This window comes from Dendropsophus ebraccatus, chromosome 13 (genome assembly GCF_027789765.1).
Source record: "Dendropsophus ebraccatus isolate aDenEbr1 chromosome 13, aDenEbr1.pat, whole genome shotgun sequence".
Taxonomy (NCBI): Eukaryota; Metazoa; Chordata; class Amphibia; order Anura; family Hylidae; genus Dendropsophus; species Dendropsophus ebraccatus.
In genome coordinates this window covers 16,839,366-16,860,976 of record NC_091466.1, presented here as the reverse complement: position 1 = coordinate 16,860,976, position 21,611 = coordinate 16,839,366, and the positions used below count along the sequence as shown (strand labels likewise).

Genomic DNA, 21,611 nt, shown 5'->3' with positions numbered 1-21,611 from the left:
TTCCGGCTCCCCTAATAAAAGTCTGAATCACCCCCCTTTTCCCAGGTTATTAATAAAAGTAAACAAATAAATAAACATGTTTGCTATCGCCGCGTGCGTAATCGCCCGAACTATTAATTAATCACATTCCTGATCTCGCACGGTGAACGGTGTCAGCGCAAAAAAATCCCAAAGTGCAAAATTACGCATTTTTGGTCGCATCAAATCCAGAAAAATTGTAAGAAAAAGCGATCAAAAAGTCGTATATGCGCAATCAAGGTACCGATAGAAAGAACACATCATGGCACAAAAAATGACACCTCGCACAGCCCCATAGACCAAAGAATAAAAGCGCTATAAGCCTGGGAATGGAGCGATTTTAAGTGACGTATATTTGTTGACAATGGTTTGAATCAGATACAATATAAGTTATACATGTTACATATCGTTGTAATCGCGACGACTTGAGGAACATGCATAACAAGTCAGTTTTACCCCAGGGCGAATGGCGTAAAAACACATTTCCCCCAAATAAACAAAATGCGTTTTTTTTTTCAATTTCACCACACTTTGAATTTTTTTCTGGTTTCGCAGTGTACTTTATGCAAAAATTCAGCCTGTCATGGCAAAGTACAATTAGTGACGCAAAAAATAAGGGCTCATGCGGGTTTCTAGGTGGAAAAATGCAAGTGCTATGGCCTTTTAAGCACAAGGAGGAAAAAACGAAAACGCAAAAATCGAAATTGGCTCTGTCCTTAAGGGGTTAAGCATGTTTGTAAGTGATAGCATTAAAAAGTCTGACTGTTCCTTCGAGTCCTTGTACAGATATGCCAGTGAAGACATGAAGAAGAAAAAAATAATTTTGCTCTTGGAAGGCAAGAATGAAAATAACAAATGCCGCCTGTAAAAATCACTGCGTCGGGAAGGGGTTAAAGTAAATGACAGCCGTTCCCGGTAGTGACTGTGTAGAATATTAGACTAATGCGGATAATTGACGAGTGAGTTTATTAGCAGAAATTCTGTTTGTCAAAATTCGTCGCTGCAAAAATAAAAACGCGCCTTTTCTTTTAGTGACAAGTCGGACTCCCTATTGATCTTCATTATGAAGCATTTCTATAGAAACCACTAGAGGTTCATGCGTGTTCCCGCTGCGCGGAGAGAGTGGGTGCGTGAAAGGTTGTTTTCTCCGGATTTTCGCTGGTACAGGGGGCAGCGATACAAAATGTACAGGCTGTACATAAATGATCTGACATAATTATACTGCTGCAATGCTATTTTTACTACTCGCTGTTCTTCACCGCCGGCTCACGTTATTCACGTCCAAAGTCCTGCTTTATAGAAATGACGCCATGCAGCTTTAAGTGCATATGTGTGCGAGTCACTAGAGCTGGAAAATGTTAATCAGACGCAAGCTTCCAGATCGGTAGAGGGAAAAAAAAAATCCTGAGGCTTTCGGAAAGGTATTCATACGTCTCCAAGAATTTAGCTCGCACTGTTTCAGCCATCAATCTCGGGGCTTGAATGCACATTGCCATCTGCGGTGCGGTAAATGACATGAGACCTACCTGACTGACGTGAGGCCTCCGGGCTGCAGCAGATTAAACTATGCAAAGTTAACTGTATATGTTCGATATATGACCATCCGTAGTGCATGGGGACATCCATACACTGTCCAGCAGGGAGTTTCATCTCTCTCCCAACTTAGATTACATCCAGAGCAGGAGAGGTTTTTTATGGCGATTTGCCACTGATCTGGGCAGTTCCTGACATGGACAGAGGTGGCAGCAGAGAGCACTGTGTCAGACTGGAAAAAAATAAACCAGTTCCTGCAGGACATACAGCAGCTGATAAGTACTGGAAGACTACAGATTTTTAAATAGAAGTAAATTACACGAGTCACCGTACGATAAATGATACTGTCATATTGATTGTATACGTCCTAACCCTCATGCACGGTTAAGTGTTAAGAAGACTTGAGATTTTAAAATAGAAGTAAATTACAAATCTTGATAACTTTCGGAAACCAGTTGATTTGAAAGAATTTTTTTTTTTTTTTGCCAGAGTACCCCTTTAACCCTCCTCACTTCATTCATATGAAGGGCCAAGGGTTCAGATGTTCTGAAGGATTGGGAGAGAGAGTTGTAGGCAGCACAAGTGTCATTGGCAATGGGTGTGGACCCGCTGTGCTGCTGAGCTGCTTTGGCTCTGACCATTCGAGGGAGCAGAGTCTCTATAGACTTTCATCTTGTATCCTGCTTTAGGATACAGAAGCCCAACCAGTGTGGTCCCAGTGTGGCTAGTGGCTGACCCAGCAGACCACAAGGCCACAAGGTGTAGTCTGCAGTCTAGGTCAAGCACAAGAGTTGGCACAGGATCAAGCAGAATCAGTAAAAGGCAATAGGGTTGGGTCAGGTTCTGGTGCGGCACAGCAGGGATCGGGCAGGTATGGGAAGATGGACACCGCTCGGGTCACAGGAAAGTAGGATCATACACAGAACACCTGAGACATTCATATGTAGGTGTCCCTGGACTGTAACTGGCAAGGAATCTGTTTCGGCACACGCAGGCTGGTCCTTTTAAGAGGTGCAGCTTACTGCCTGCGTTAGACTGGGTTCACACTACGTTTTTGCAGTCTGTTTTATGCAAAAAGAAGTATGAAAAAAACAGATGTATTTGTGTGCATCTGTATATAAAAAAAAAAAACAGATTAAAGGCAACCTGTCACCCCCCGTGCCGGGGTGACAGGCTCCCGACCCCCGCGGGTCACGGAGATCTCAGCTGCTGCAGACCGGCGCGCGCGCTGAGAGATGAGTCCAACGCTCATAGAGAATGACTGAGCGCTGGACTCTCCGTCATTCTCTATGGTGAGTATAGGGGGCTGTAGCGGGGGGTCGGGAGCCTGTCACCCCGGTACGGGGGGTGACAGGTTCCCTTTAAGGGTACGTTCACACTTACCGGATCCACAGCTGATTTTTTTGCAGCAGATCCGCAGCAGATTTCATTTAAATAACTGAACACAGCATCAAATCTGCACCATCAAATCTGCTGCGGATCCTGTAGGTGTGAACGCACCCTAAAACACATCTGGTTTTTTTAGCATACACAAAAGTGTGGTCAAAAAAGGATGCGTTTTGAACCGTGTTTTTTTTTTTTTTTTTTTTAAATAATGGAAGACAATGGAAATACGGATCCAAACGAATGCAGTGTGAACCCAGCCTTACAGAGATGAAGAGATTCCTGTGTTCTCAAGGGGTTAATGGGGAAACAAACCCGCTGCTTAGACTTTTCACCTTCTAATTCTGTAGCATTATAAATCAATGTAGGCTGTTAGTTTCTCTGCACTGACTACTAACGCACAGAGCCCCTATAGGGTGCCATGTATATAACATAGTGGACCCCTGTCTAACCAGAGAGACCACCTGGCTAGTCCTCGGGCCGGCTTACAGTGCAGCACATCCCATCACACATTATGATTCCTCTTCCTACACTCCCATCCATGTGTCTGCACGACAATCATTTTGCTTTTCCTCTTTTTCAGTTATTCATTTTTTATTTTTTTTACACTTTAAATTGACACGTGTCACTCCTTCCCTGTTACCTGGCAACGGTCTCTTCCTTATTGCGGCTAGGTAGGACATGCATAGCAGAGCTTACCTCTTTCATGTAATCCTCATTATTCCAACCCAAAGATCTTGATCGGTCATTTGCATGCAGAGCGGAGTGGATGGAAGTGGGAATATCGCTTGTAGATGTAGAGCCCGTGGTGGAGGACAGGAAGCTGAGAAAACCTCGCACAGCCTGTAGGTGATCGCCCATATGGGCTGTGAAGATGGACATAACCTTTAAATGCTGGCATTTACAGCTGGGGCTGTTTCAGTGATCCCTATAAAGCTTGGCCTGAATAATTATACGGACGGAGATGACAATGTCACAGTGTCCTAGATGGCTTTTCCGATGATGAAACCTATTTTCAGCTGTCTAATAAATGGACATATATTGGTAGTTATTTTACTACCTTTCTCTGGTCTTTTATGCTTTCCTTCTGCTTGCCATGCAAATTCTCTGCTCTGTTGTCTTCATTAACCCTACCACTTAGTAGTGTCAACGCAATTATACTTTTCCCATGTGATGTTGAGGCAGTAGGGACTACTGTAAGGTGATGTTCACACTGATTAAAAGTGGTGGAATTCCGCCCGCCTCAAGGCCCTATTCCACGGGCCGACTGTGAGGAGCAAACGAGCGCTCTAAGCTATACATGCGGCGGCAGCAGCAAGCGGGTGAGTGCAGGGGGGGGCCACAGGGAGCTGCAGGGGTGCTGCCCGGGTGATCGCTAGATCGTTCAGGCAGCCCATAGAGGATAGTGGCGGTCTGCTGCTGCCGCTCCTGTTACTCAGAGCGATGGCAGCAGATCGCTGATATCACAGTCGTTTGATTTTCAACATCAATGTCGGCTGATCGTTGCCTTCTATACCATGGTGGAATAGGGCCTTCAGTGTGTCAATGGGATGCACCCCATTGACACACTGAGGCAGACTGGATCCCGCGGCAGAGGCGCGTGTGAACATACCCTAAGGGTCCTATTACACGGGACGATTATCGTGCGAAAAATCATTATATCGTTCGAATTTAAACTATAATCGTTCTGTGTAATTGCAGGCAACAATCAAAAAATCGTTCGTATGTCGTTGATCGTTGATTTTGAATCTGAACCTAAAATTATCGCTAATCGTTCCCTGTAATTCCACTTTAGTTCACTCAAGTTCCGCATTTGTCTACTAATCGTTCAGTGTAATTGCACATTGCCCATTGTTTTGTTGGGATCAGAAGGAATAAACGATCATATTAACGGTCGCAATAACGATCGTAACTAACGACCATCGTTTTGTGTAATATGGTGAATGATTTCAGGTTAACGATAAACATTCTCATCTGCCATCGTTTTATCCTTAATCGTTAAAAATCGCTCCGTGTAATAGGACCCTAAGGCCTAATGGTTTCTCTGAACATCCATTGTACATCCTGTAACAGACTTCCTGTTCCTTCTGTACACTCTAGCTAGCTATTCAGCCAACTCCATCCCCCTTCCACTTTGTAGGCGGCTCCCGTGGAAAGAATTATATTAAAGAAAGTGTAGTGGGAGGAGGGAAATAAAGTGTTAATGGGATGCCGCACGCCCCTCTGCTCAAAGAATTGACACGTCAATTCTTTGAGCGCAGGCGCGCCGCATCCCATTGACACACTGAGGCTGGCGGGATTCCATGGCGGAGGCTCCCCCGCAGAATTCCACCACTTTAACTCAGTGTGAACATACCCTAAGGTCTAATGATTTCTCTAAACATGCATCCAACAGACTATCTGTTCCTTCTGTACACTCTAGCCAGCTCCATCCCCCTTCCACTTTGTAGAAGGCACCTGTGGTAAGGGTTATATTCAAGAAGGGAAAGTGGAAGGAGGGAGATATAGTGAGCTGAATTCCCGGCTACAGCGAATAACAGGAAGTCATTATAGGATGTACACTAGACAGGAAGCTGGACTAGCGTAGAAAGCACAGTAGACAGGTTGGATCAGAAGTAAAAGGAAAGAATATAGAAACATAGATAAAAGTACGTTGACCTGATTGGGTATCCATAGATACAACCACACTGGGTCAGTACTGTGCACAAGCCCCATTTGATCCAGAATGGTGCCATCATTTTCATATCCATGGATACCTAAACTTCCAGGGGCCGACTGGATTTCACACCAATCAGGTGAGCGTACTTCATGACAGGTATCGTAAAACAAACTTATTTACCAATATAAGCTCATTTATTAGCTGAGCATAGGCTTTATTGTCAGAAAACCCCTTTAAGGGCAGCTTCTCTATCCACTATGCCATAGGTGTTAGGCGGTGCATGGAACCCTCTGGGTAGTTGTGCTGACGCTTTACCAGTTTAATTGGCACCAAAGAATTCAATTAAATTGTTATCTAATCTATATGTACATTACATGCGGCCCACTATGCGGTTCCCCCCACCCTGGGTTTCGCTGTTTTCTCCATAGCATACTGTGTGACGTATCTACTTTTATGTTCAGAAGGTTTGTATTGGGATTTAACATACAAATACCCTGTGTGGCTAACAGCTTAAACCGGGGAAGTAATTCCTCACTCAGGAGGAGGGGAGATAAAATAACAAGAATACCTGCGGTGATATCGAATATACAGCATAACATATTACATCTTGTAGTGATAGCAATAGTCCAGATATTACACACAGAGATGGAATAATCAAAGAGACTGAGTCCTCACTGCTGCCCCCCATAGAGTGCTTTATATGACCTGATATCAGGGGAGGAAAAGAAAAAAAAAAAGCATCACACTGATGGAGACAGATAACGTAACACATAGTAGGTGAGTACGGGGGGCATACTGCCGGGGTTTGTCTCTCCCTAGTGTCGCTTCATACAGCGTATAGCAATAGATGAGCTTGTCTCCATATGGCAGCAATGTGGATGCTTTACGCTAGTAAGATGAAGAGGCGTAATATAAAATTGGTTAGCCTAAGTCCACACTGGCTACATTTAAAGGGGTACTCCAGCGAAAATCTTTTTCTTTCAAATAAACTGGTATAGATTTGTAATTTACTTCTATTTAAAAATGTCAGGTCTTCCAGTAGTTATCAGCTGCTGTATGTCCTGCAGGAAGTGGTGTATTTCCAGTCTGACACAGTGCTCTCTGCTGCCACCTCTGTCCATTTCAGGAACTGTCCAGAGAAAACCTCTCCTGCTCTGGACAGAGGTGGCAGCAGAGAGCATTGTGTCAGACTGGAAAGCATACACCACTTCCTGCAGGACATACAACAGCTAATAAGTACTTGAAGAGTTCAGATTTTTAAATAGAAGTAAATTACAAATCTATATAATTTTCTGACTACAGTTGATTTAAAAGAAAAGGATTTTCATCAGAGTACCCCTTTAATTGCAAACCACAACTGAACTGGAGACAAGAGAGGTCTCTGGAAGAAAGAAGCCAAGTTGCAGCACTGGATAACCCCTTTAAAGAGGATGTACCATCAGGTAAATCCTCTTTAATCTGAACCCACGGATTGAACGGCGCAGTCGCGGGGAAGCCGGTGCCGCGGTCTCCATTTATTCTAAGGGAGCCGCGTCATACAGGGGAGGGAATTCCCTCCCACTGGGGGCGGGCCGGCCTACCTCCGGTGCTTGAGCACCGGCCGGTTTCCGGTGCATATAACAGCGCTGTTCGATCCGTGGGTTCAGATTAAAGAGGATGTACCTGGTGGTACATCCTCTTTAAGGAGACCCATCAACGAGACTGGTACGAATACCTGGGATTTGATTGGATATGTTCCCAGGAAGAATAGCACAATATAGTGGTCTAAGAAAGTTTACCCTAGAGTTGCCCTTATATTGGGGAACGCTGGTAAGTATGATACATACATTTCAGGAGGACTGACGGCTTCTTTTTAGCACTGTTAGACTTTCATCCTAATGGAAAGTAAGCTTTGTAGACATAAAAAACAATGCCACCCCTGTCCACAGGTTGTGTGTGGTATTGCAGATTAAAGGGGTTATCCAGGGCTACAAAAACATGGCTACTTTCTTCCAGAGACAGCCCCGCTTCTGTCTCCAGCTTGGGTGGGGTTTTGCTGCTCAGTTCCATTGCAGTGAATTGAGCTTAATGGCAAACTGCACCAGAACTGGAGTCGTGTTGTCTCTAAAAGAAAGTGGCCATGTTTTTGTAGCGCTGGATAACCCCTTTAACTCAATGCAGTTGAGCTTCAAAACTACACCTAAACTGAGAACAGGAGAAGAAGAGAGGGGTGTGCCTTTCTAAGCTTAAAAAATCCCTTTAAGTCTGATCTGGCAGCTGAGGGGTTCATGAACCATGTAGTGCAGCTCTCTGTATAGCGCCGGGGATGCTTTCTATCATCAGCACGCATTGTTTGTATGACTAGAAGTAAATGGACATTTTATGTAACACTGGCCTTGGGGACTTCTTTTTATTTTCTTTAAGTGTGGCCATGGGGAGAGTAAGCCGTCTGTCTGCTACATAATGGAGCACTCTTTGGGGGTTATTTTTTTGTTCTAGAATGAATAGTCTGATTCTGGTGATGGAACTCTTGGATATTTTAGCCCTTCTTTTTTTTTTTAAGAAATAAAGATGATTTTTCTTTCACTGCTGGGTAATGTGGTTGTATACATGGAGCATTTGCTGGGTTGTCACTACGGCTTATGTGATACGTATAAATTACACCTTTTATGTCCCTTAGTGTCCTTATGATGTATCGGTCCAAAAGTGTGAACATAGTTCTTCCCCCACCAAGCAAGAACTAGATGTCCGATTCCTTCAATGGATGAATGGCAGGCTACGGTTTTGCTGGAGGACTTTACACGCTGCACGTCTGGAGGAGAGCGCCATTTTGTATAAGGTACAGAAGGATTTATTTCCTCCAGCACTTCTTAAGGAGAACCTGTAGCCAACCCAAAAATGAGGTGTTCCTGCCATTGAATAGCTTAGGGTGCCATGACTACACACCTCTTTTACAGCTTCCTGATACTCTGTCCTGTTCCCAAAATGTATGACCAATAACTAAATTGTCAATGGGCACCATTCTAACATCAATTATAATATTCCAAGTGAATTTTCACTGCCCCACTATTTAGATTAAATCCACGCCCATTTGACCATTAAAGGGAACCTGTCACCCCCCGTACCGGGGTGACAGGCTCCCGACCCCGTTAGAGACCCCTATACTTACCTCATCCCGCCGGGTCCCGCTTCTGGATTCGGTCGGGTCCCGGAGATCTCAGCCGCTGCAGCCCGGCGCGCGCGCTGAGAGATGAGTCCAACACCCATAGAGAATGACAGGAGAGTCCAGCGCTCCGTCATTCTCTATGAGCGTTGGACTCATCTCTCAGCGCGTGCGCCGGGCTGCAGCGGCTGAGATCTCCGGGACCCGACCGAATCCAGAAGCGGGACCCGGCGGGATGAGGTAAGTATAGGGGTCTCTAACGGGGGGTCGGGAGCCTGTCACCCCGGCACGGGGGGTGATAGGTTCCCTTTAATTGAATTGTCAGATGTAAACCCACACCTTTAGGGATGGGAGGGCGTATCAAGAAACAATAAAATCAATTTATTTCTGATTTGACTACAGGTTTAATTTTACCAGTAATGTCTGCTTTTTCTTTTTTTTTTTTTCAAACATATTTTTATTCGTTTTCACAAGTTTATGTCCGCTTTTTCTTAAAGCATACCTGTCATAGTTCCAGGCTCCCAAACTTCCGTCTTCAAAAGCAGCTGCCGAAGGAAGTTTGGCTCCCAATGGAAACATCCTAAGCTTCTTTGATGGGGTATGCTGATCTGATTCCAGTCGTGCCCCTCGTTGTAAAAATCAAAGTCTGGTTCCTGAGATATCTACATTTTTGCAGATATGCTAGTTTTACCTCCCATCAATGGAAGAGTAAGCCGAAGCACTTGGGGCCCTGGGCCCACCTCCAGTTTAACAAATTGGCTAAGGCTGGGTTCACACTACGTATTTGCAATGTTTTTTGGAAAAAACGGATGCATGTGTGTGCATCCATTTTGATCTGTTTTTCCATTGAATTTCATTATTTAAAAGAACGGATCAAAACGGATCCGTTTTTTCTTAACGTACACAAAAACTTAGTCGGCCTCATTTTTGTGTCCGTTAAAAAAACGGATCCGTTTTGATCCGTTTTTTATAATGGAATTAAACAGATCAAAATGGATACACACAAAAAATGGATTGCAAAAACGTAGTGTGAACGCAGCCTAAGTAGCATATCTGCAAAAACGGAGATATCTCGGGAGCAAGGGGCACCATTGGTATCGGTGTGACATTGCCGATGAGGTAGTCTGAGAACCTTGATTTAGGGCCCTATTCCACCGGACGATTATCGTTCAAATTATCGTTAAATCGTTCAAATCTAAACGATAATCGTTCGGTTGAAATGCAGTTAGCGATTAACGACCGAACGAGAAATCGTTGATCGCTTTATAAGACCTGGACCTATTTTTATTGTTGCTCGTTCGCAAAACATTCGATACAGTAGATACAAACGCAATAGCGAAGAAAAAACTATCGCAAATACGATCATAAGTGACGATTATCGTTCCATGGAAATGAGTGACCGTTTTCAGGTCTTTCGCAATAGCAGTCGTTTGAGATCGCTAATCGTTAACGATTATGCGAACGATAATAGTCCGGTGGAATAGGGCCCTTACTCTCCTGATGTTACCTTTTGGGACTAGAGATAAGCGACCCCGAACCTGATCGCTCACCCGTTGATTCTTACTGCCTGCAAAAGATGGATACAGACATAAGTCTCCACCCTGCTGGGTTTGACTGACAGGCCTTTCTGTATAAACAGATAGGGAGGGACCTGTCAATCAAGCCAAGGGTGCAGGAGAAGAAGCGGTGGGGAGCCACCCAGATGACACTTTGTCCCATTGATTTCTCAGAATTTTTTGCAGCATTTCAGAGTAGACCATATTTGTTGTAATAACAGCTCCTGTCCCTATTATGCCAGTGATTTAAGCCGATTGGAACTCCAGACAGGTTCCCTTTAAACACGACCATTTGCACGGTTTCTTCCCTTTTCATTTCTGATGGAAAAGGGGGCAAAATGAAAGGATTTCCGTGAAACTAGAACCAGCATAAAATGGAGAGAGAAAAAACTTTACTCACCCCTTAATTCGTCACCATTCTGGTCTCCCCACCGGACCTGGAAGGAGTTGTGCATTGCTCCCATTACTCTGTAGCTAGTCATTGTCCTCCAACATCATGTACTGAATAGTCAGAGACTGCTGAGGCCTGTGACTGGCTACAACATATGTGACGTCAATGCAGCAGGCCTGATGGGGGGGAAAGCAAAGCAGCAGCGGCAGATTCCAAAGTGAGTCAAGTTTTCACTTTTATACCAGTGCCAAAGTGTAGCCATCTTCTATAAATCGCCTCTTTTATACCACGTACTATGGATATTATAATGGGGACTGAGCTGTGCACCACCCACTGTATATAACGGAGTATGTTCATTCTGATTAGAGTGTTCCTTTAAGCAGCCAACAGTACAAATCAGCCTTCAGGAGCCAGACTGAGGAGTTGTAGGTGGGCGACATTGGATGTAAAGCTGCCTGCAGTAGTTCCAATGATAACTTTACTAGGTAATAACTAGTAATGTAAGTCCCCAATATGTTACTCTAAGCAGCCCCTGTAACCTATTTCAGTTGCAGACTATCTGCTGAAAACAGCTGTTCACTCTTATAAATGGAGACGTGCTTTGAAGTGGCATATAAGCCACAGGAGCACTGGAGCAGCTATAAATGCTGGCTCGCGGCATCTGACGAGAGTCAAAATCATGGGGAAAAGGATTTTTTATCATATATAGGACTCCAGATTATTCTAGCTTCTTCTGTTCAGCGGTGCACTTTAATCATTTTGACTATCTTTTGTTCACAAAGTATGGAAACTGCTTATGGAACTTACTTTACTTGTCGCATTAAATCAGCTAAGAAGCTTGTAAAACTGTACTGCAACCTCTGACCCCCCTGGTCAAAGAATATGCTGCGTCCGTCAGATACTCTGCCAGGTATAGATTGCCAGTTATGGCTTTTATAATGAAACTTTAAGCGCCCGCGAGTTAAATTTAGTGGGTATTTTTCCTTAGGAGTTCATGAAATAGGCATTATGGCTTTTCTTTTGTAATTTTGTACTCTAGATCCATTCATACACCCAAGGTTGCCACGTTGACAAAAACGCCGGCCACTTGTCCGTCATGGAAACTGACCTTGTCCGACGACCTAAAAGCTGTGCTAAGGTAAGTAAAGTGGTTGGGCTAACACAATGTACGAAAAGGCCATTCAACAAAGATGTAAGAGAAGGGAAGTAATGGATGTATAAGTGCTGCCAGGATCGAATAACAAGAGAAGAAAGAGCAATCCTGTATTGTCCCTCTGTGAAGATCTACTGAGATGGAAGAAAAAAACACTTGTTTTCTAATGCAGCAAATACAGCCGGCAAACTGCGTGATCTAATACTTTTTAAATGGCTATACAGGTCATAAACCAGTGCCAACTCCACAATGCCCCATAGCAGATATGCTGTACATGTATGACAGATGTTACAAAAGGGGTTTTCTCTGGGGGTCAAACGTTAATACAGTCATTGCCTGACCAGCATCATGGTAACTTCAGTTCAATGTTTTCAAATGTAAAATAATGCCCTACAGAAGGAGGAATCCTCTATCCAAGTATCATATTGGCAGTTCTGTGTTAGCAAAGACTTCAGAAGAGAAGGATTTAGGGGTAGTGATTTCTGAGAGCCATAAAAGGAGTCACCAGTGCAACCAGGTGGTAGGGAAAGCAACTCGTATGCTGGGCTGTGTGTGTGTGTGTGTATATATAATATATATATATATATATATATATATATATATATATATATATATATATATATAAAATATATAATTATATTGTGATGCTGGGCTGTATAGCTAGAGGTATAACCAGTAGGAAGAGTGAGATTGTGATCCTGTTGTGTAGAGCTCTAGTGACATCACATCTGGAATACTGTGTCCAGTTCTGGAGACCTCACCTTAAAGGGGTTGTTCAGCGGAAATATTTTTCTTTCAAGTAAACTGATATCAGAAAGTTATATAGATTTGTAGTTTACTTCTATTAAAAAATCTCAGGTCTTCCCATACTTATTAGCAGGAAATGTTGTTTTATTTTCCGTCTGACACAGTGCTCTCTGCTGAAATCTGTGGCCGAGATGCAAAACCTCTCCTGCTCTGGACAGTTCCTGTCTTGGTCAGAGATGTCAGCAGAGAGCACTGTGTCAGACTGAAAATAAAACAACATTTCCTGAAGGACATACAGCAGCTAATAAGTATGGGAAGACTTGAGATTTTTTAGAAGTAAATTACAAATCTATATAACTTTCTGACACAAGTTGATTTGAAAGAAAAAGATTTTCACTGGAGTACCCCTTTAAAAAGGATATTGATAAAATAGAACAGGTCCAAAGACGGGCTACAAAAATGGTGGAGGGTGCCAGGCATAAAACATATCAGCAAAGACTTATGGATCTAAATCTGTTAAGGCTAAGGCTAGAGGAAGGAAGGGAAGGGCGGACATGATCGAAACCTTTAAATATGTTAAAGTACTGAATAAGGTTCAGAAGGGAACGGTTTTTGGAAAAAACTGAAAACAAGAAGGGAAATACTAAAAGGACAGACTAGATGGACCCAGTGGTCTTTTGCTGGCGACAATCTTCTATGTTTCCTCTGTGCATCATTGTGACCCATGACCATGGTAGTACTGTGCCACCTTGTTTCCTGATAATATTTTGCTCCGCTTTGTGCAGAGGTCTCCTGGTTGGCCTATTACTGTCAGTGGCCGATTCTGCTATCTCTGGAAGAGCCATCAGAAGACTGTGAGGCACAGTGCTTTCCTAGTGCCTCTACCACTTAAGGACCTTTTACACAGTCCGATTATCGTCCAGGAGTGTTGCTAAAAATGTTCTTGCGGCCAATAATCGGTCCATGTAAAAGTGACACCGATCGGCCAAAGACAGGAAAAACGCCCGATACTAGGGTGATTGGTTCTTTAGAGCAGGCCTTTTAATTTATTGTTGTCGATCACATATCTTCCTGGTTAAACAGGGGATGTGAGGCCAATAACAATAAAAGAAAACAGACAGCACAGATATGTATATAGGGGTCTGGGATATGTATATGTGCTGTATACACAAGCAGCAGTGTATACATACCATCATCGCTGCTTGTGATCCGGCACCTATCTTACAGACCGGCTGCTGGCTGTATCTTTAGGCCCGCCTTCTCCAGAATGATTTACAGATGGAGGAGGCGGGGCCTGAAGATACAGCTGGCAGCCCAGCTGGAGGATATGTGCTGGATCACAAGCAGCGCAGATGTAAGTATAGACTGCTGCTTGTGATCTTTAAACTAACAGCACATATGCATATCCCAGACCCCTATATACATATCTGTGCTGTCAGTTTTCCAGGCTGCATGAACAATAGAAAGATTGTTCGTGCAGCCCGGGCCCCTAGATTTGTTGTGCCATGTAAAGACACTGCAAAGGACCCAGAGCTTATTAAGTATAATAAAGAGATGAAATTATGTTAAGTGCTATAAAACAGTGAGACATGGCCACAGGAGGCATTCCCTGCTGGTGTTTTACCATTGTGTTGATATTTGTAGAGTTATTGTAGCAGTACTTGTGATGATACTGGTAATAAGAGATTGTCTGTCTGTCTGTCTGTCTGTCTGTCTTCTTTCCCTAGTTACTACAAGCTATGGAGTCTGAGATATCCTGCTTGGAAGCCTACATGGAATGGAAATATGTGGAATCTGTATACTGGCAGTGGATGGTGAGCAATGTGACCTTGGATTTTGCTAATTTCAGATGATACAAAGTGATGACCTTCTATTCAGATTATTATTGTACTTTCTTGAGTTTAGTCAAGAACACAGGTGTATGAAATATTGTTTCCCTTAGTAACACATGAAGATGGATGTTGATATTCAGTAAGGCAGATCTACAGGACTGTGTAAAAATTATAGGCAGCACTGGGGAAGACAGCGGCCTCTTGGCAGAACTTGCCCCACTATTTACACCAGCTCAGGATGTGCAGCAATGCATCCGGAATTACGGACAGTTTCCAAACGCACATGGAATTCTGAATGATAGGCTTCTATGGGGTCATCCTTGCCAAAATTCTGGACTAAAATAGAACAGGATCTATAATTTCCTATTTCAGACAGGACACCCTTCATGGAAAAAAAAATGAAAGGTGCCCATGCCCAATAGAAGTCGAGGGATCCAAAAATGTATCTGGATAAATTTACCGGGCATGTGCATCTAGAAACCGCTCTGTTTTCTGCTCCAGCTCCACTCCCCTAAATAAATGATTGTACTTTTATCACATATCTTATTCCCCTCACTGTTCCTGTGTCCTTTGTGTGCAGATACATGATTCTTCAGATATTGTGCCTGATGAAGGGACATCGGTAATCTCCAAAGCTTGCAATTTGCCACTGTCTTTCCTTGGTCTATTAAAATGTATTAACTACGAAGGACTCTAAATCTTCAGTAACCTATAAGAAGGATTGCTCCTCACTTTATGGCACTGTGCACAATTAGCAGCTTTTACTACAGCACACTTTACTTCCTATTATCTGTTTATCCCTTTTTGGATGAACCTGATGGTGCTGCTGATGTTTTTGTCAATGCAAATACATTCTACTGCTGCTGCTAAGATGGAAAGGACATTTAACTAAAATCAATTTTAAGTGATTTTTCTTTTTTTGTGAGGTACAAGCAGACCTCGTGTACCGACATCCCATTATGCAGCAATCAAATCTCTTGCTGGCACTATGGCATTAAAGTGCTTTCTTGCTGCATTCATCTCCCCTTCCTAGCCTTATGCCAGTAATGAGAATGTATCTAATGACGTAAAAGTTAATACTCAATGCTGGACCATTTGTTTTTACACACAGGTGTCTGTAAGGGGGTTTATAGTGTGTACCGTACCAGTCATGTGTCCCCTTTGATTTTCCGGCATGCCCCAAATGTCCGTCCGCTAGGAGAATCTATGTAACCTAAATGGTCACTGCTATTTCAAACAACTTTACTCCATGTCATAACCTGTGTTATTTACCAAAAATGACTCCTTATTAGAGATGAGCTAACCTCAAGAACGTTCAGATTCGTCCGAACCCGACCTCTCGCCATTTGATTGCCATTGGGTGTGGCCCTAGGGAATCCTGGAAATTGTGGCTGTATCGGTGTTTTCCAGGCAGCCCATCTTCTTCAGCCACCGGCAATCAAATGCTGAGAGATCGGGTTGAGACGAATAGGAAAAAAACTATAACCTTTTTGTCCTCTAGGTGTCCTCTTTTGTTCATTTTCTGTTGTCAGAGGAAATCTACAGTATGTCTAATAAGACAGAACAGAGAAATGGCGCGGGGGGGATGGGTTGGTGCTTAGCAAATGTTGCCTACAAAAGAGGGGTTGGAGTAACCGTGGGCTGTGTGCATATAAGCTGGGGCCCTCTCCATTTTTCAGAATATTCACACTGTCCAAGAAAGGTAGATCATAGCTTCTTTTCCACCTGAGGAGCAGAAGTTCAGTACCTAGTGTAACCCCTTCTTTGTTCTGCTTCTGCTGTGCTGCCTATAAAAGGTAAATCATGGCTTCCTTCTCATCTCAGTAGCAGCAGTTCAGTACAGATTGTAACCCCTTCCCTGTCCTGCTTCTGCTGTGCTTTCTATGAATGGTAGAACAAAGCTTCCCTCCCACCTTAGGAGCAGCAGTTTAGTACCTACTTTAACCCCCTTCCCTGTTCTTCTTCTGTTGTGCTGTCTATGAAAGGTAGATCAAGGCTTCCCTCTTATCTCAGTAATGGCAATTCAATATTTAGTGCAACTGCTTTCTTGTTATGCTGCTGTTGTTTCTTTTATTTCTGCTGATGTAGCCCCTTGCAAAGCCAGTGCATCAGTAACCCCCTTTTCTATCCACTTGCCGTCTATAGTAGTGTACTGTACATCCTCCCCCAGCACAGTGCAGTGTGTTCAGTCCAGTGCACTTTCACCAGCACTATGGCATAATGGAGAGGAATGGTGCTGTGCTGTGATTGGCCGGACAAGTAAGGGACAAAGTAACTGCTGTATTCCAGCCCCCTAATGTAGAGAATGAGAATAGCTGTGCACCATGGAGTGGCGCGCAATAACAGCATTACGAAAAAATGTTTGAGCATTTTTTAGTGCACAAAAATGCTCAGTCTTTTATTCTCTCCCACTTATTAGGACACCGTCTTGGAGTCTGCATGTGAAGATGAACATATCTTCAGTCAGGATATGAGAACAGTACGGATCACAAGCAGTTTACCACCACCATATATGCCTGCTGATATAAAGGTGCTTAGTAAGTGTTTGCGTGATACCCAAGATCAGCTCCATAAGCTAACGGCACCGAGGAATCCATCGTCACAAGAACAGGTATGAGCTCATATGTATGCCTGTGGGGGGGGACACTGGGCGACAAGTTTTATTGCTCTCTTCAAAAATGATAAACTTTATCCCATACAAAAAAACTAAAGTGTTGACCAGAAGCGTCTTTTATGTTTGGCTGACACTCTTCATGGTCACATCATTCATGTAAGCAGATATAATAGGAACCAAGACAACATTCTGACAGTTTCCTTTTTTTGGCATCTCTATAATAGATGGTAAATCTCTTTAAGGGTACAAACCCACTTGACGTATTTGCTGCGTGAATCAGTCTTAAAAATAAGCAGGCAAAATGCAGGTTGGCTTTATACGATTGTTCTGCGTTAAAATACGCAATTGCGTATTTTTGAAGCGTGAAGCTACATGCGTTTTTCACACAGGTTGTTAACAACTGATGCTTTGCTAACAACAAGCTTCACGCTTCAAAAATACGCAATTGCGTATTTTAATGCAGAACAATCGTATAAAGCCAACCTGCGTTTTGCCTGCTTATTTTTAAGACTGATTCACGCAGCAAATACGTCAAGTGGGTTTGTACCCTAAGGCTGGGTTCACACACAGTATATTTCAGGCAGTATTTGGTCCTCATGTCAGGTCCTCATAGCAACCAAAACCAGAAGTGGATTGAATACACAGAAAGGCTCTGTTCACACAATGTTGAAATTGAGTGGATGGCCGCCATATAACGGTAAATAACTGCCATTATTTTAATACAACAGCCGTTGTTTTAAGATAACAGCAAATATTTGCCATTAAATGACGGCCATCCACTCAATTACAACATTATGTGAACAGAGCCTTTCTGTGTATTCAATCCACTTCTGGTTTTGGTTGCTATGAGGACCTGACATGAGGACCAAATACTGCCTGAAATATACTGTGTGTGATCCCAGCCTAAACGTGTATGTCTGATCTTAAAAGAAAACGAATGGAAAGTTAGAAATAAAAACACTTTAAAATTCTCTTTCATAGATCCCATAGTTGACACATGGTGTTTATTGAGCAGAAACCTCACTCTAAGCATCAGATTAGAAATCAGAACTGATTTGTGACATAAAGTTGATCTGATCTGTGTTATGCTCAGTGGGCGCCCTAGAATAAAGGCAAGGGATTAGATGGAAGAACGAATTGTCCAAATACCTGTTGTTTCCTGGTGGTTGTAGTAACCCGAAACTTGAGCTGAACCTTAAAGGAGAAGTCTGGGAAAAAAATTTATTATAGTATTTTATTGCCCCCCAACAGTTATACAAATTACCAATATACACTTATTATGGGAAATGCCTATAAAGTGCTTTCTCCCCTGCACTTATTACTGCATCAAGGCTTCACCTCCTGGATAACATGGTGATGTCACTTCCTGCATAACATGGTGATGTCACAACCCGACTCCCAGAGCTGTGCGGGCTGTGGCTGCTGGAGAGGATGATGGCAGAGGGATGCTCAGTAAGGGGGCGGGGCAATGCTCATAAAAGTGCTCCCGGCCTAAGATTAAGCAGTCTAACAGCACAGGACCGACGCCGAGGAGGAAGGTAAGACACATACCTTCCTCTTCAGCCTCCCGGGCGCTGTAGGGGGCTATCAGCAAGTTAGGTTTGTCTAACCTGCTGATAGTTCCCCTTTGAAGGAGTTGTATGAGGACTAATTTTTAGGTTTAAATGTTGACAGGCTTAGCACTCACTTGCTCTGATCACCCCCATTTTCACAGTGCCCGATACCAATGCTGAGCCTCTTCTGGTCTGTCTCCTCCAGTAGAGCTGTCAGCACTAAATGTATTACTATTTTTTTTATTATTATTATTTTAATGGAAGGTATATTAAAATAATTTCTGGTGCATTTTGTACCTGTGGGACAATTATAGTTAATATTAGACTTTGCCACATGACTGATTGGTTGGAGCTAAAATCAGATTTGCACCTGCAGTGTTCAGGAATAAACTACCACCTACTAAAATTACCATCTATAATTCCTGAAATCAATCTAATTTATTAGAGAAATAACAAACTTCCTCCCATCTTCCGCAGATGCGTGTTCCCTTCATGGCAAATGAACTTTTGGTGTTAAATAAAGAAAAGTTTAAATGAACTTTGGTTTCAAGGTGAAAGTGCAAAATGTAGAGGAAGAATTACAAACTCGCCTATATGTTTTAAAGGACTTATCCTGGATTATAAAAAAAGCAAAACTAATTTCTTGCAGAAGCAGCATCCCACCTGTCCTGTGTGCAGTATTACAACTGAGCTGCAAAACCCTCACCTAAACTAAGGACAGGAGAGGTGCTATTTCTAGAGGAAAGTGGCCATGTTTTTGCAAGCCTGGACAACCCTAGAGAAAACATGCAAACTCCATGTAGATGATGGTCATGGCCATACATGAGGATACAAGTCTGTTTGGGGATGTTCTTGGCATCAACTCCTCACTGGCTTTCCAAGCAATTGGGTTCTCTGCCTACAAGGATGACACTGTATGTCAATGTCAATGCTCAGGGATAATGACCTAAAGGCTGCATTACATGGCGCGATTTGCTGAATGATCAAGTGCCGATCTGCACTTATATACCCTGGTGGGTGGTTAGGGGGTACAGCTGGGGATGTGTTAAACATCCAGACTGCCAGTTGCTAGTGTGAGGTGTCCCCATTTAGTCAACTCCTCTGCTGTGCTCCATGCTCGTCCTAGGGCTGCTCATGTCCTTGTGCCTTCTGGCGCATTCTTCCACTTTCTGCTGCAGTAACACCTCTGGCCACAAGGATGTGCAGGCGGCCAACAGCTCTGGATTTATAGAGGCAGCTTGTCGCCACCTTCTATTGCCATATGCCAGTCCAGAGCCACCTGCACCTATTTAATTAGCCCCACCTACTCTTTCCTGCCTGAGCATTGTTGGAGTCTAGCATTCCAAGCGAAGGTATCTGTCTGCTGTTTTCTTATCCTTACCTGTGCCTGTTCTTTGGATTACACTTTCTGTCTCACCCTTGTCTACTGCTCATCTCTCCCATTGCTGGAACGGATACTCTGCCTGTTCCCGGTGCCTTGCACCAACTCTGTCTGGTTCTTAAGAACCAGCTGCTCTCACACCGGGATCGCCCTTGTGGGGTGACCTTGTTCCCTATAGCCTTACAAGTCCAGCTTCCACATCCTGGAGCAGAATAAAGAATGAAGACCTAGAGCGCACTTAGACTCCGCTCAAAGCCAGACAGGTTGAGCAGCAAAGCAGGTCCACACTCGCTGTTACAATAGATAAGTGATTCTCTTTCAGAGTGTATATAAAGCATATATAAATAGTTTAATAAGTCGGTTCTTCATCACACCAATGATGGAGAATAACTTGTTGTAAGGATACTGGGAAAGTACTAGCCAGGCTTCGACCACAACGTGGTGTACATGATTATACAAATTGTACTTATTCGTCACAGTATTGATAACACCACTGTTGGTACTGTGACCCATTGTCACCAGATCTATACACTACTCTGCTACCCTGAGCACAGACACCACACATTCTGAGAATTGATCTTCTTTATTGGATACACATGTTCCTTTAATCACATTTTGGTTACAATAACGATGTGCTCCCGGTCAACGATGATGCAGATTATTGGCTTTTGCACCGAATGCACATAATGTATGGAGTGGAGAGTAATGTATGTTTGACAACTTGCTTTATTATGAAAATTAAAGGGTTTATCCAGGATTGGGGAAAAAACACAGCAACTGTCTTGCAAAAACAGCGCAACACTTGTCCCCAAGTTGTGTGAGTTGTGTGTGGTATTACAATCCATCTCCATTCACTTCAATGGAACTGAGATGCGAGAACAGAGGAGGTGCTGTTTCTGGAAGAAAGTGGCTATGTGTTCCTAATCCTGGATAACCCCTTTAATATTAATAATAATATTAAGGGTGCATTCACACGTAACGGGTCCACAGCGGATCCCTGCCCTGTACATTCAATGGGCAGAAAAACTTGCAGCAGGATCCACATCCCGCTGTGAGTATGTCCGCAACCCACCCTGTTAACCCCCCCGGCCGCAGGAGCGTATACATCGACTGGTCCCCGCTCCGGCTTGCTTCGGGGGTTCCCAGCACATACCGCTAAGCCGAACAGTGCGCTGCCCCACCGCAGTGCACTGATTGGCTGAGCGGGACGTGAAGACGTCGGGAGCCCCGAAGCAAGCCGGATCAGGTGAAGTATACGCTCTGGCCGACGAGGGGTTAACGGGGTGGGCTGCGGACGTACTCCCAGCGGGATGTGCATCCTGCTGCGAGTTTGTCTGGCCATTGAATGTACAGGGCAGGGATCCGCAGCAGATCCGTTACATGTGAACGCACCCTAAATATTATAGCCCTGCTGTAGTATAAGAATGCAAACATACACTCACCGGCCACTTTATTAGGTACACCTGTCCAACTGCACGTTACCACTTAATTTCTAATCAGCCAATCACATGGCGGCAACTCAGTGCATTTAGGCATGTAGACATGGTCAAGACAATCTCCTTCAGTTCAAACCGAGCATCAGTATGGGGAAGAAAGGTGATTTGAGTGCCTTTGAACGTGGCATGGTTGTTGGTGCCAGAAGGGCTGGT

The 21,611-nt window shown here is 43.6% G+C and overlaps 2 protein-coding genes across 3 annotated transcripts in view; one reads left to right on the top strand and one right to left on the bottom strand.

Moving 5' to 3' along the window:
* The window catches only part of EIF2S1 (eukaryotic translation initiation factor 2 subunit alpha), a 465,302-nt gene that overhangs the window by 440,840 nt on the left and 2,851 nt on the right, over positions 1-21,611 (bottom strand). The gene's annotated exons all lie outside the window — the stretch shown is intronic.
* Positions 1-21,611, top strand: part of TEDC1 (tubulin epsilon and delta complex 1) — a 35,754-nt gene that overhangs the window by 12,376 nt on the left and 1,767 nt on the right. For both annotated transcript variants that reach the window (XM_069950315.1, XM_069950316.1), the window contains exons 4-7: positions 8,253-8,411; positions 11,722-11,820; positions 14,310-14,396; positions 16,834-17,025. In XM_069950315.1, the coding sequence (XP_069806416.1) occupies positions 8,253-8,411; positions 11,722-11,820; positions 14,310-14,396; positions 16,834-17,025 (537 nt within the window). The remainder of the gene's footprint in view (positions 1-8,252; positions 8,412-11,721; positions 11,821-14,309; positions 14,397-16,833; positions 17,026-21,611) is intronic.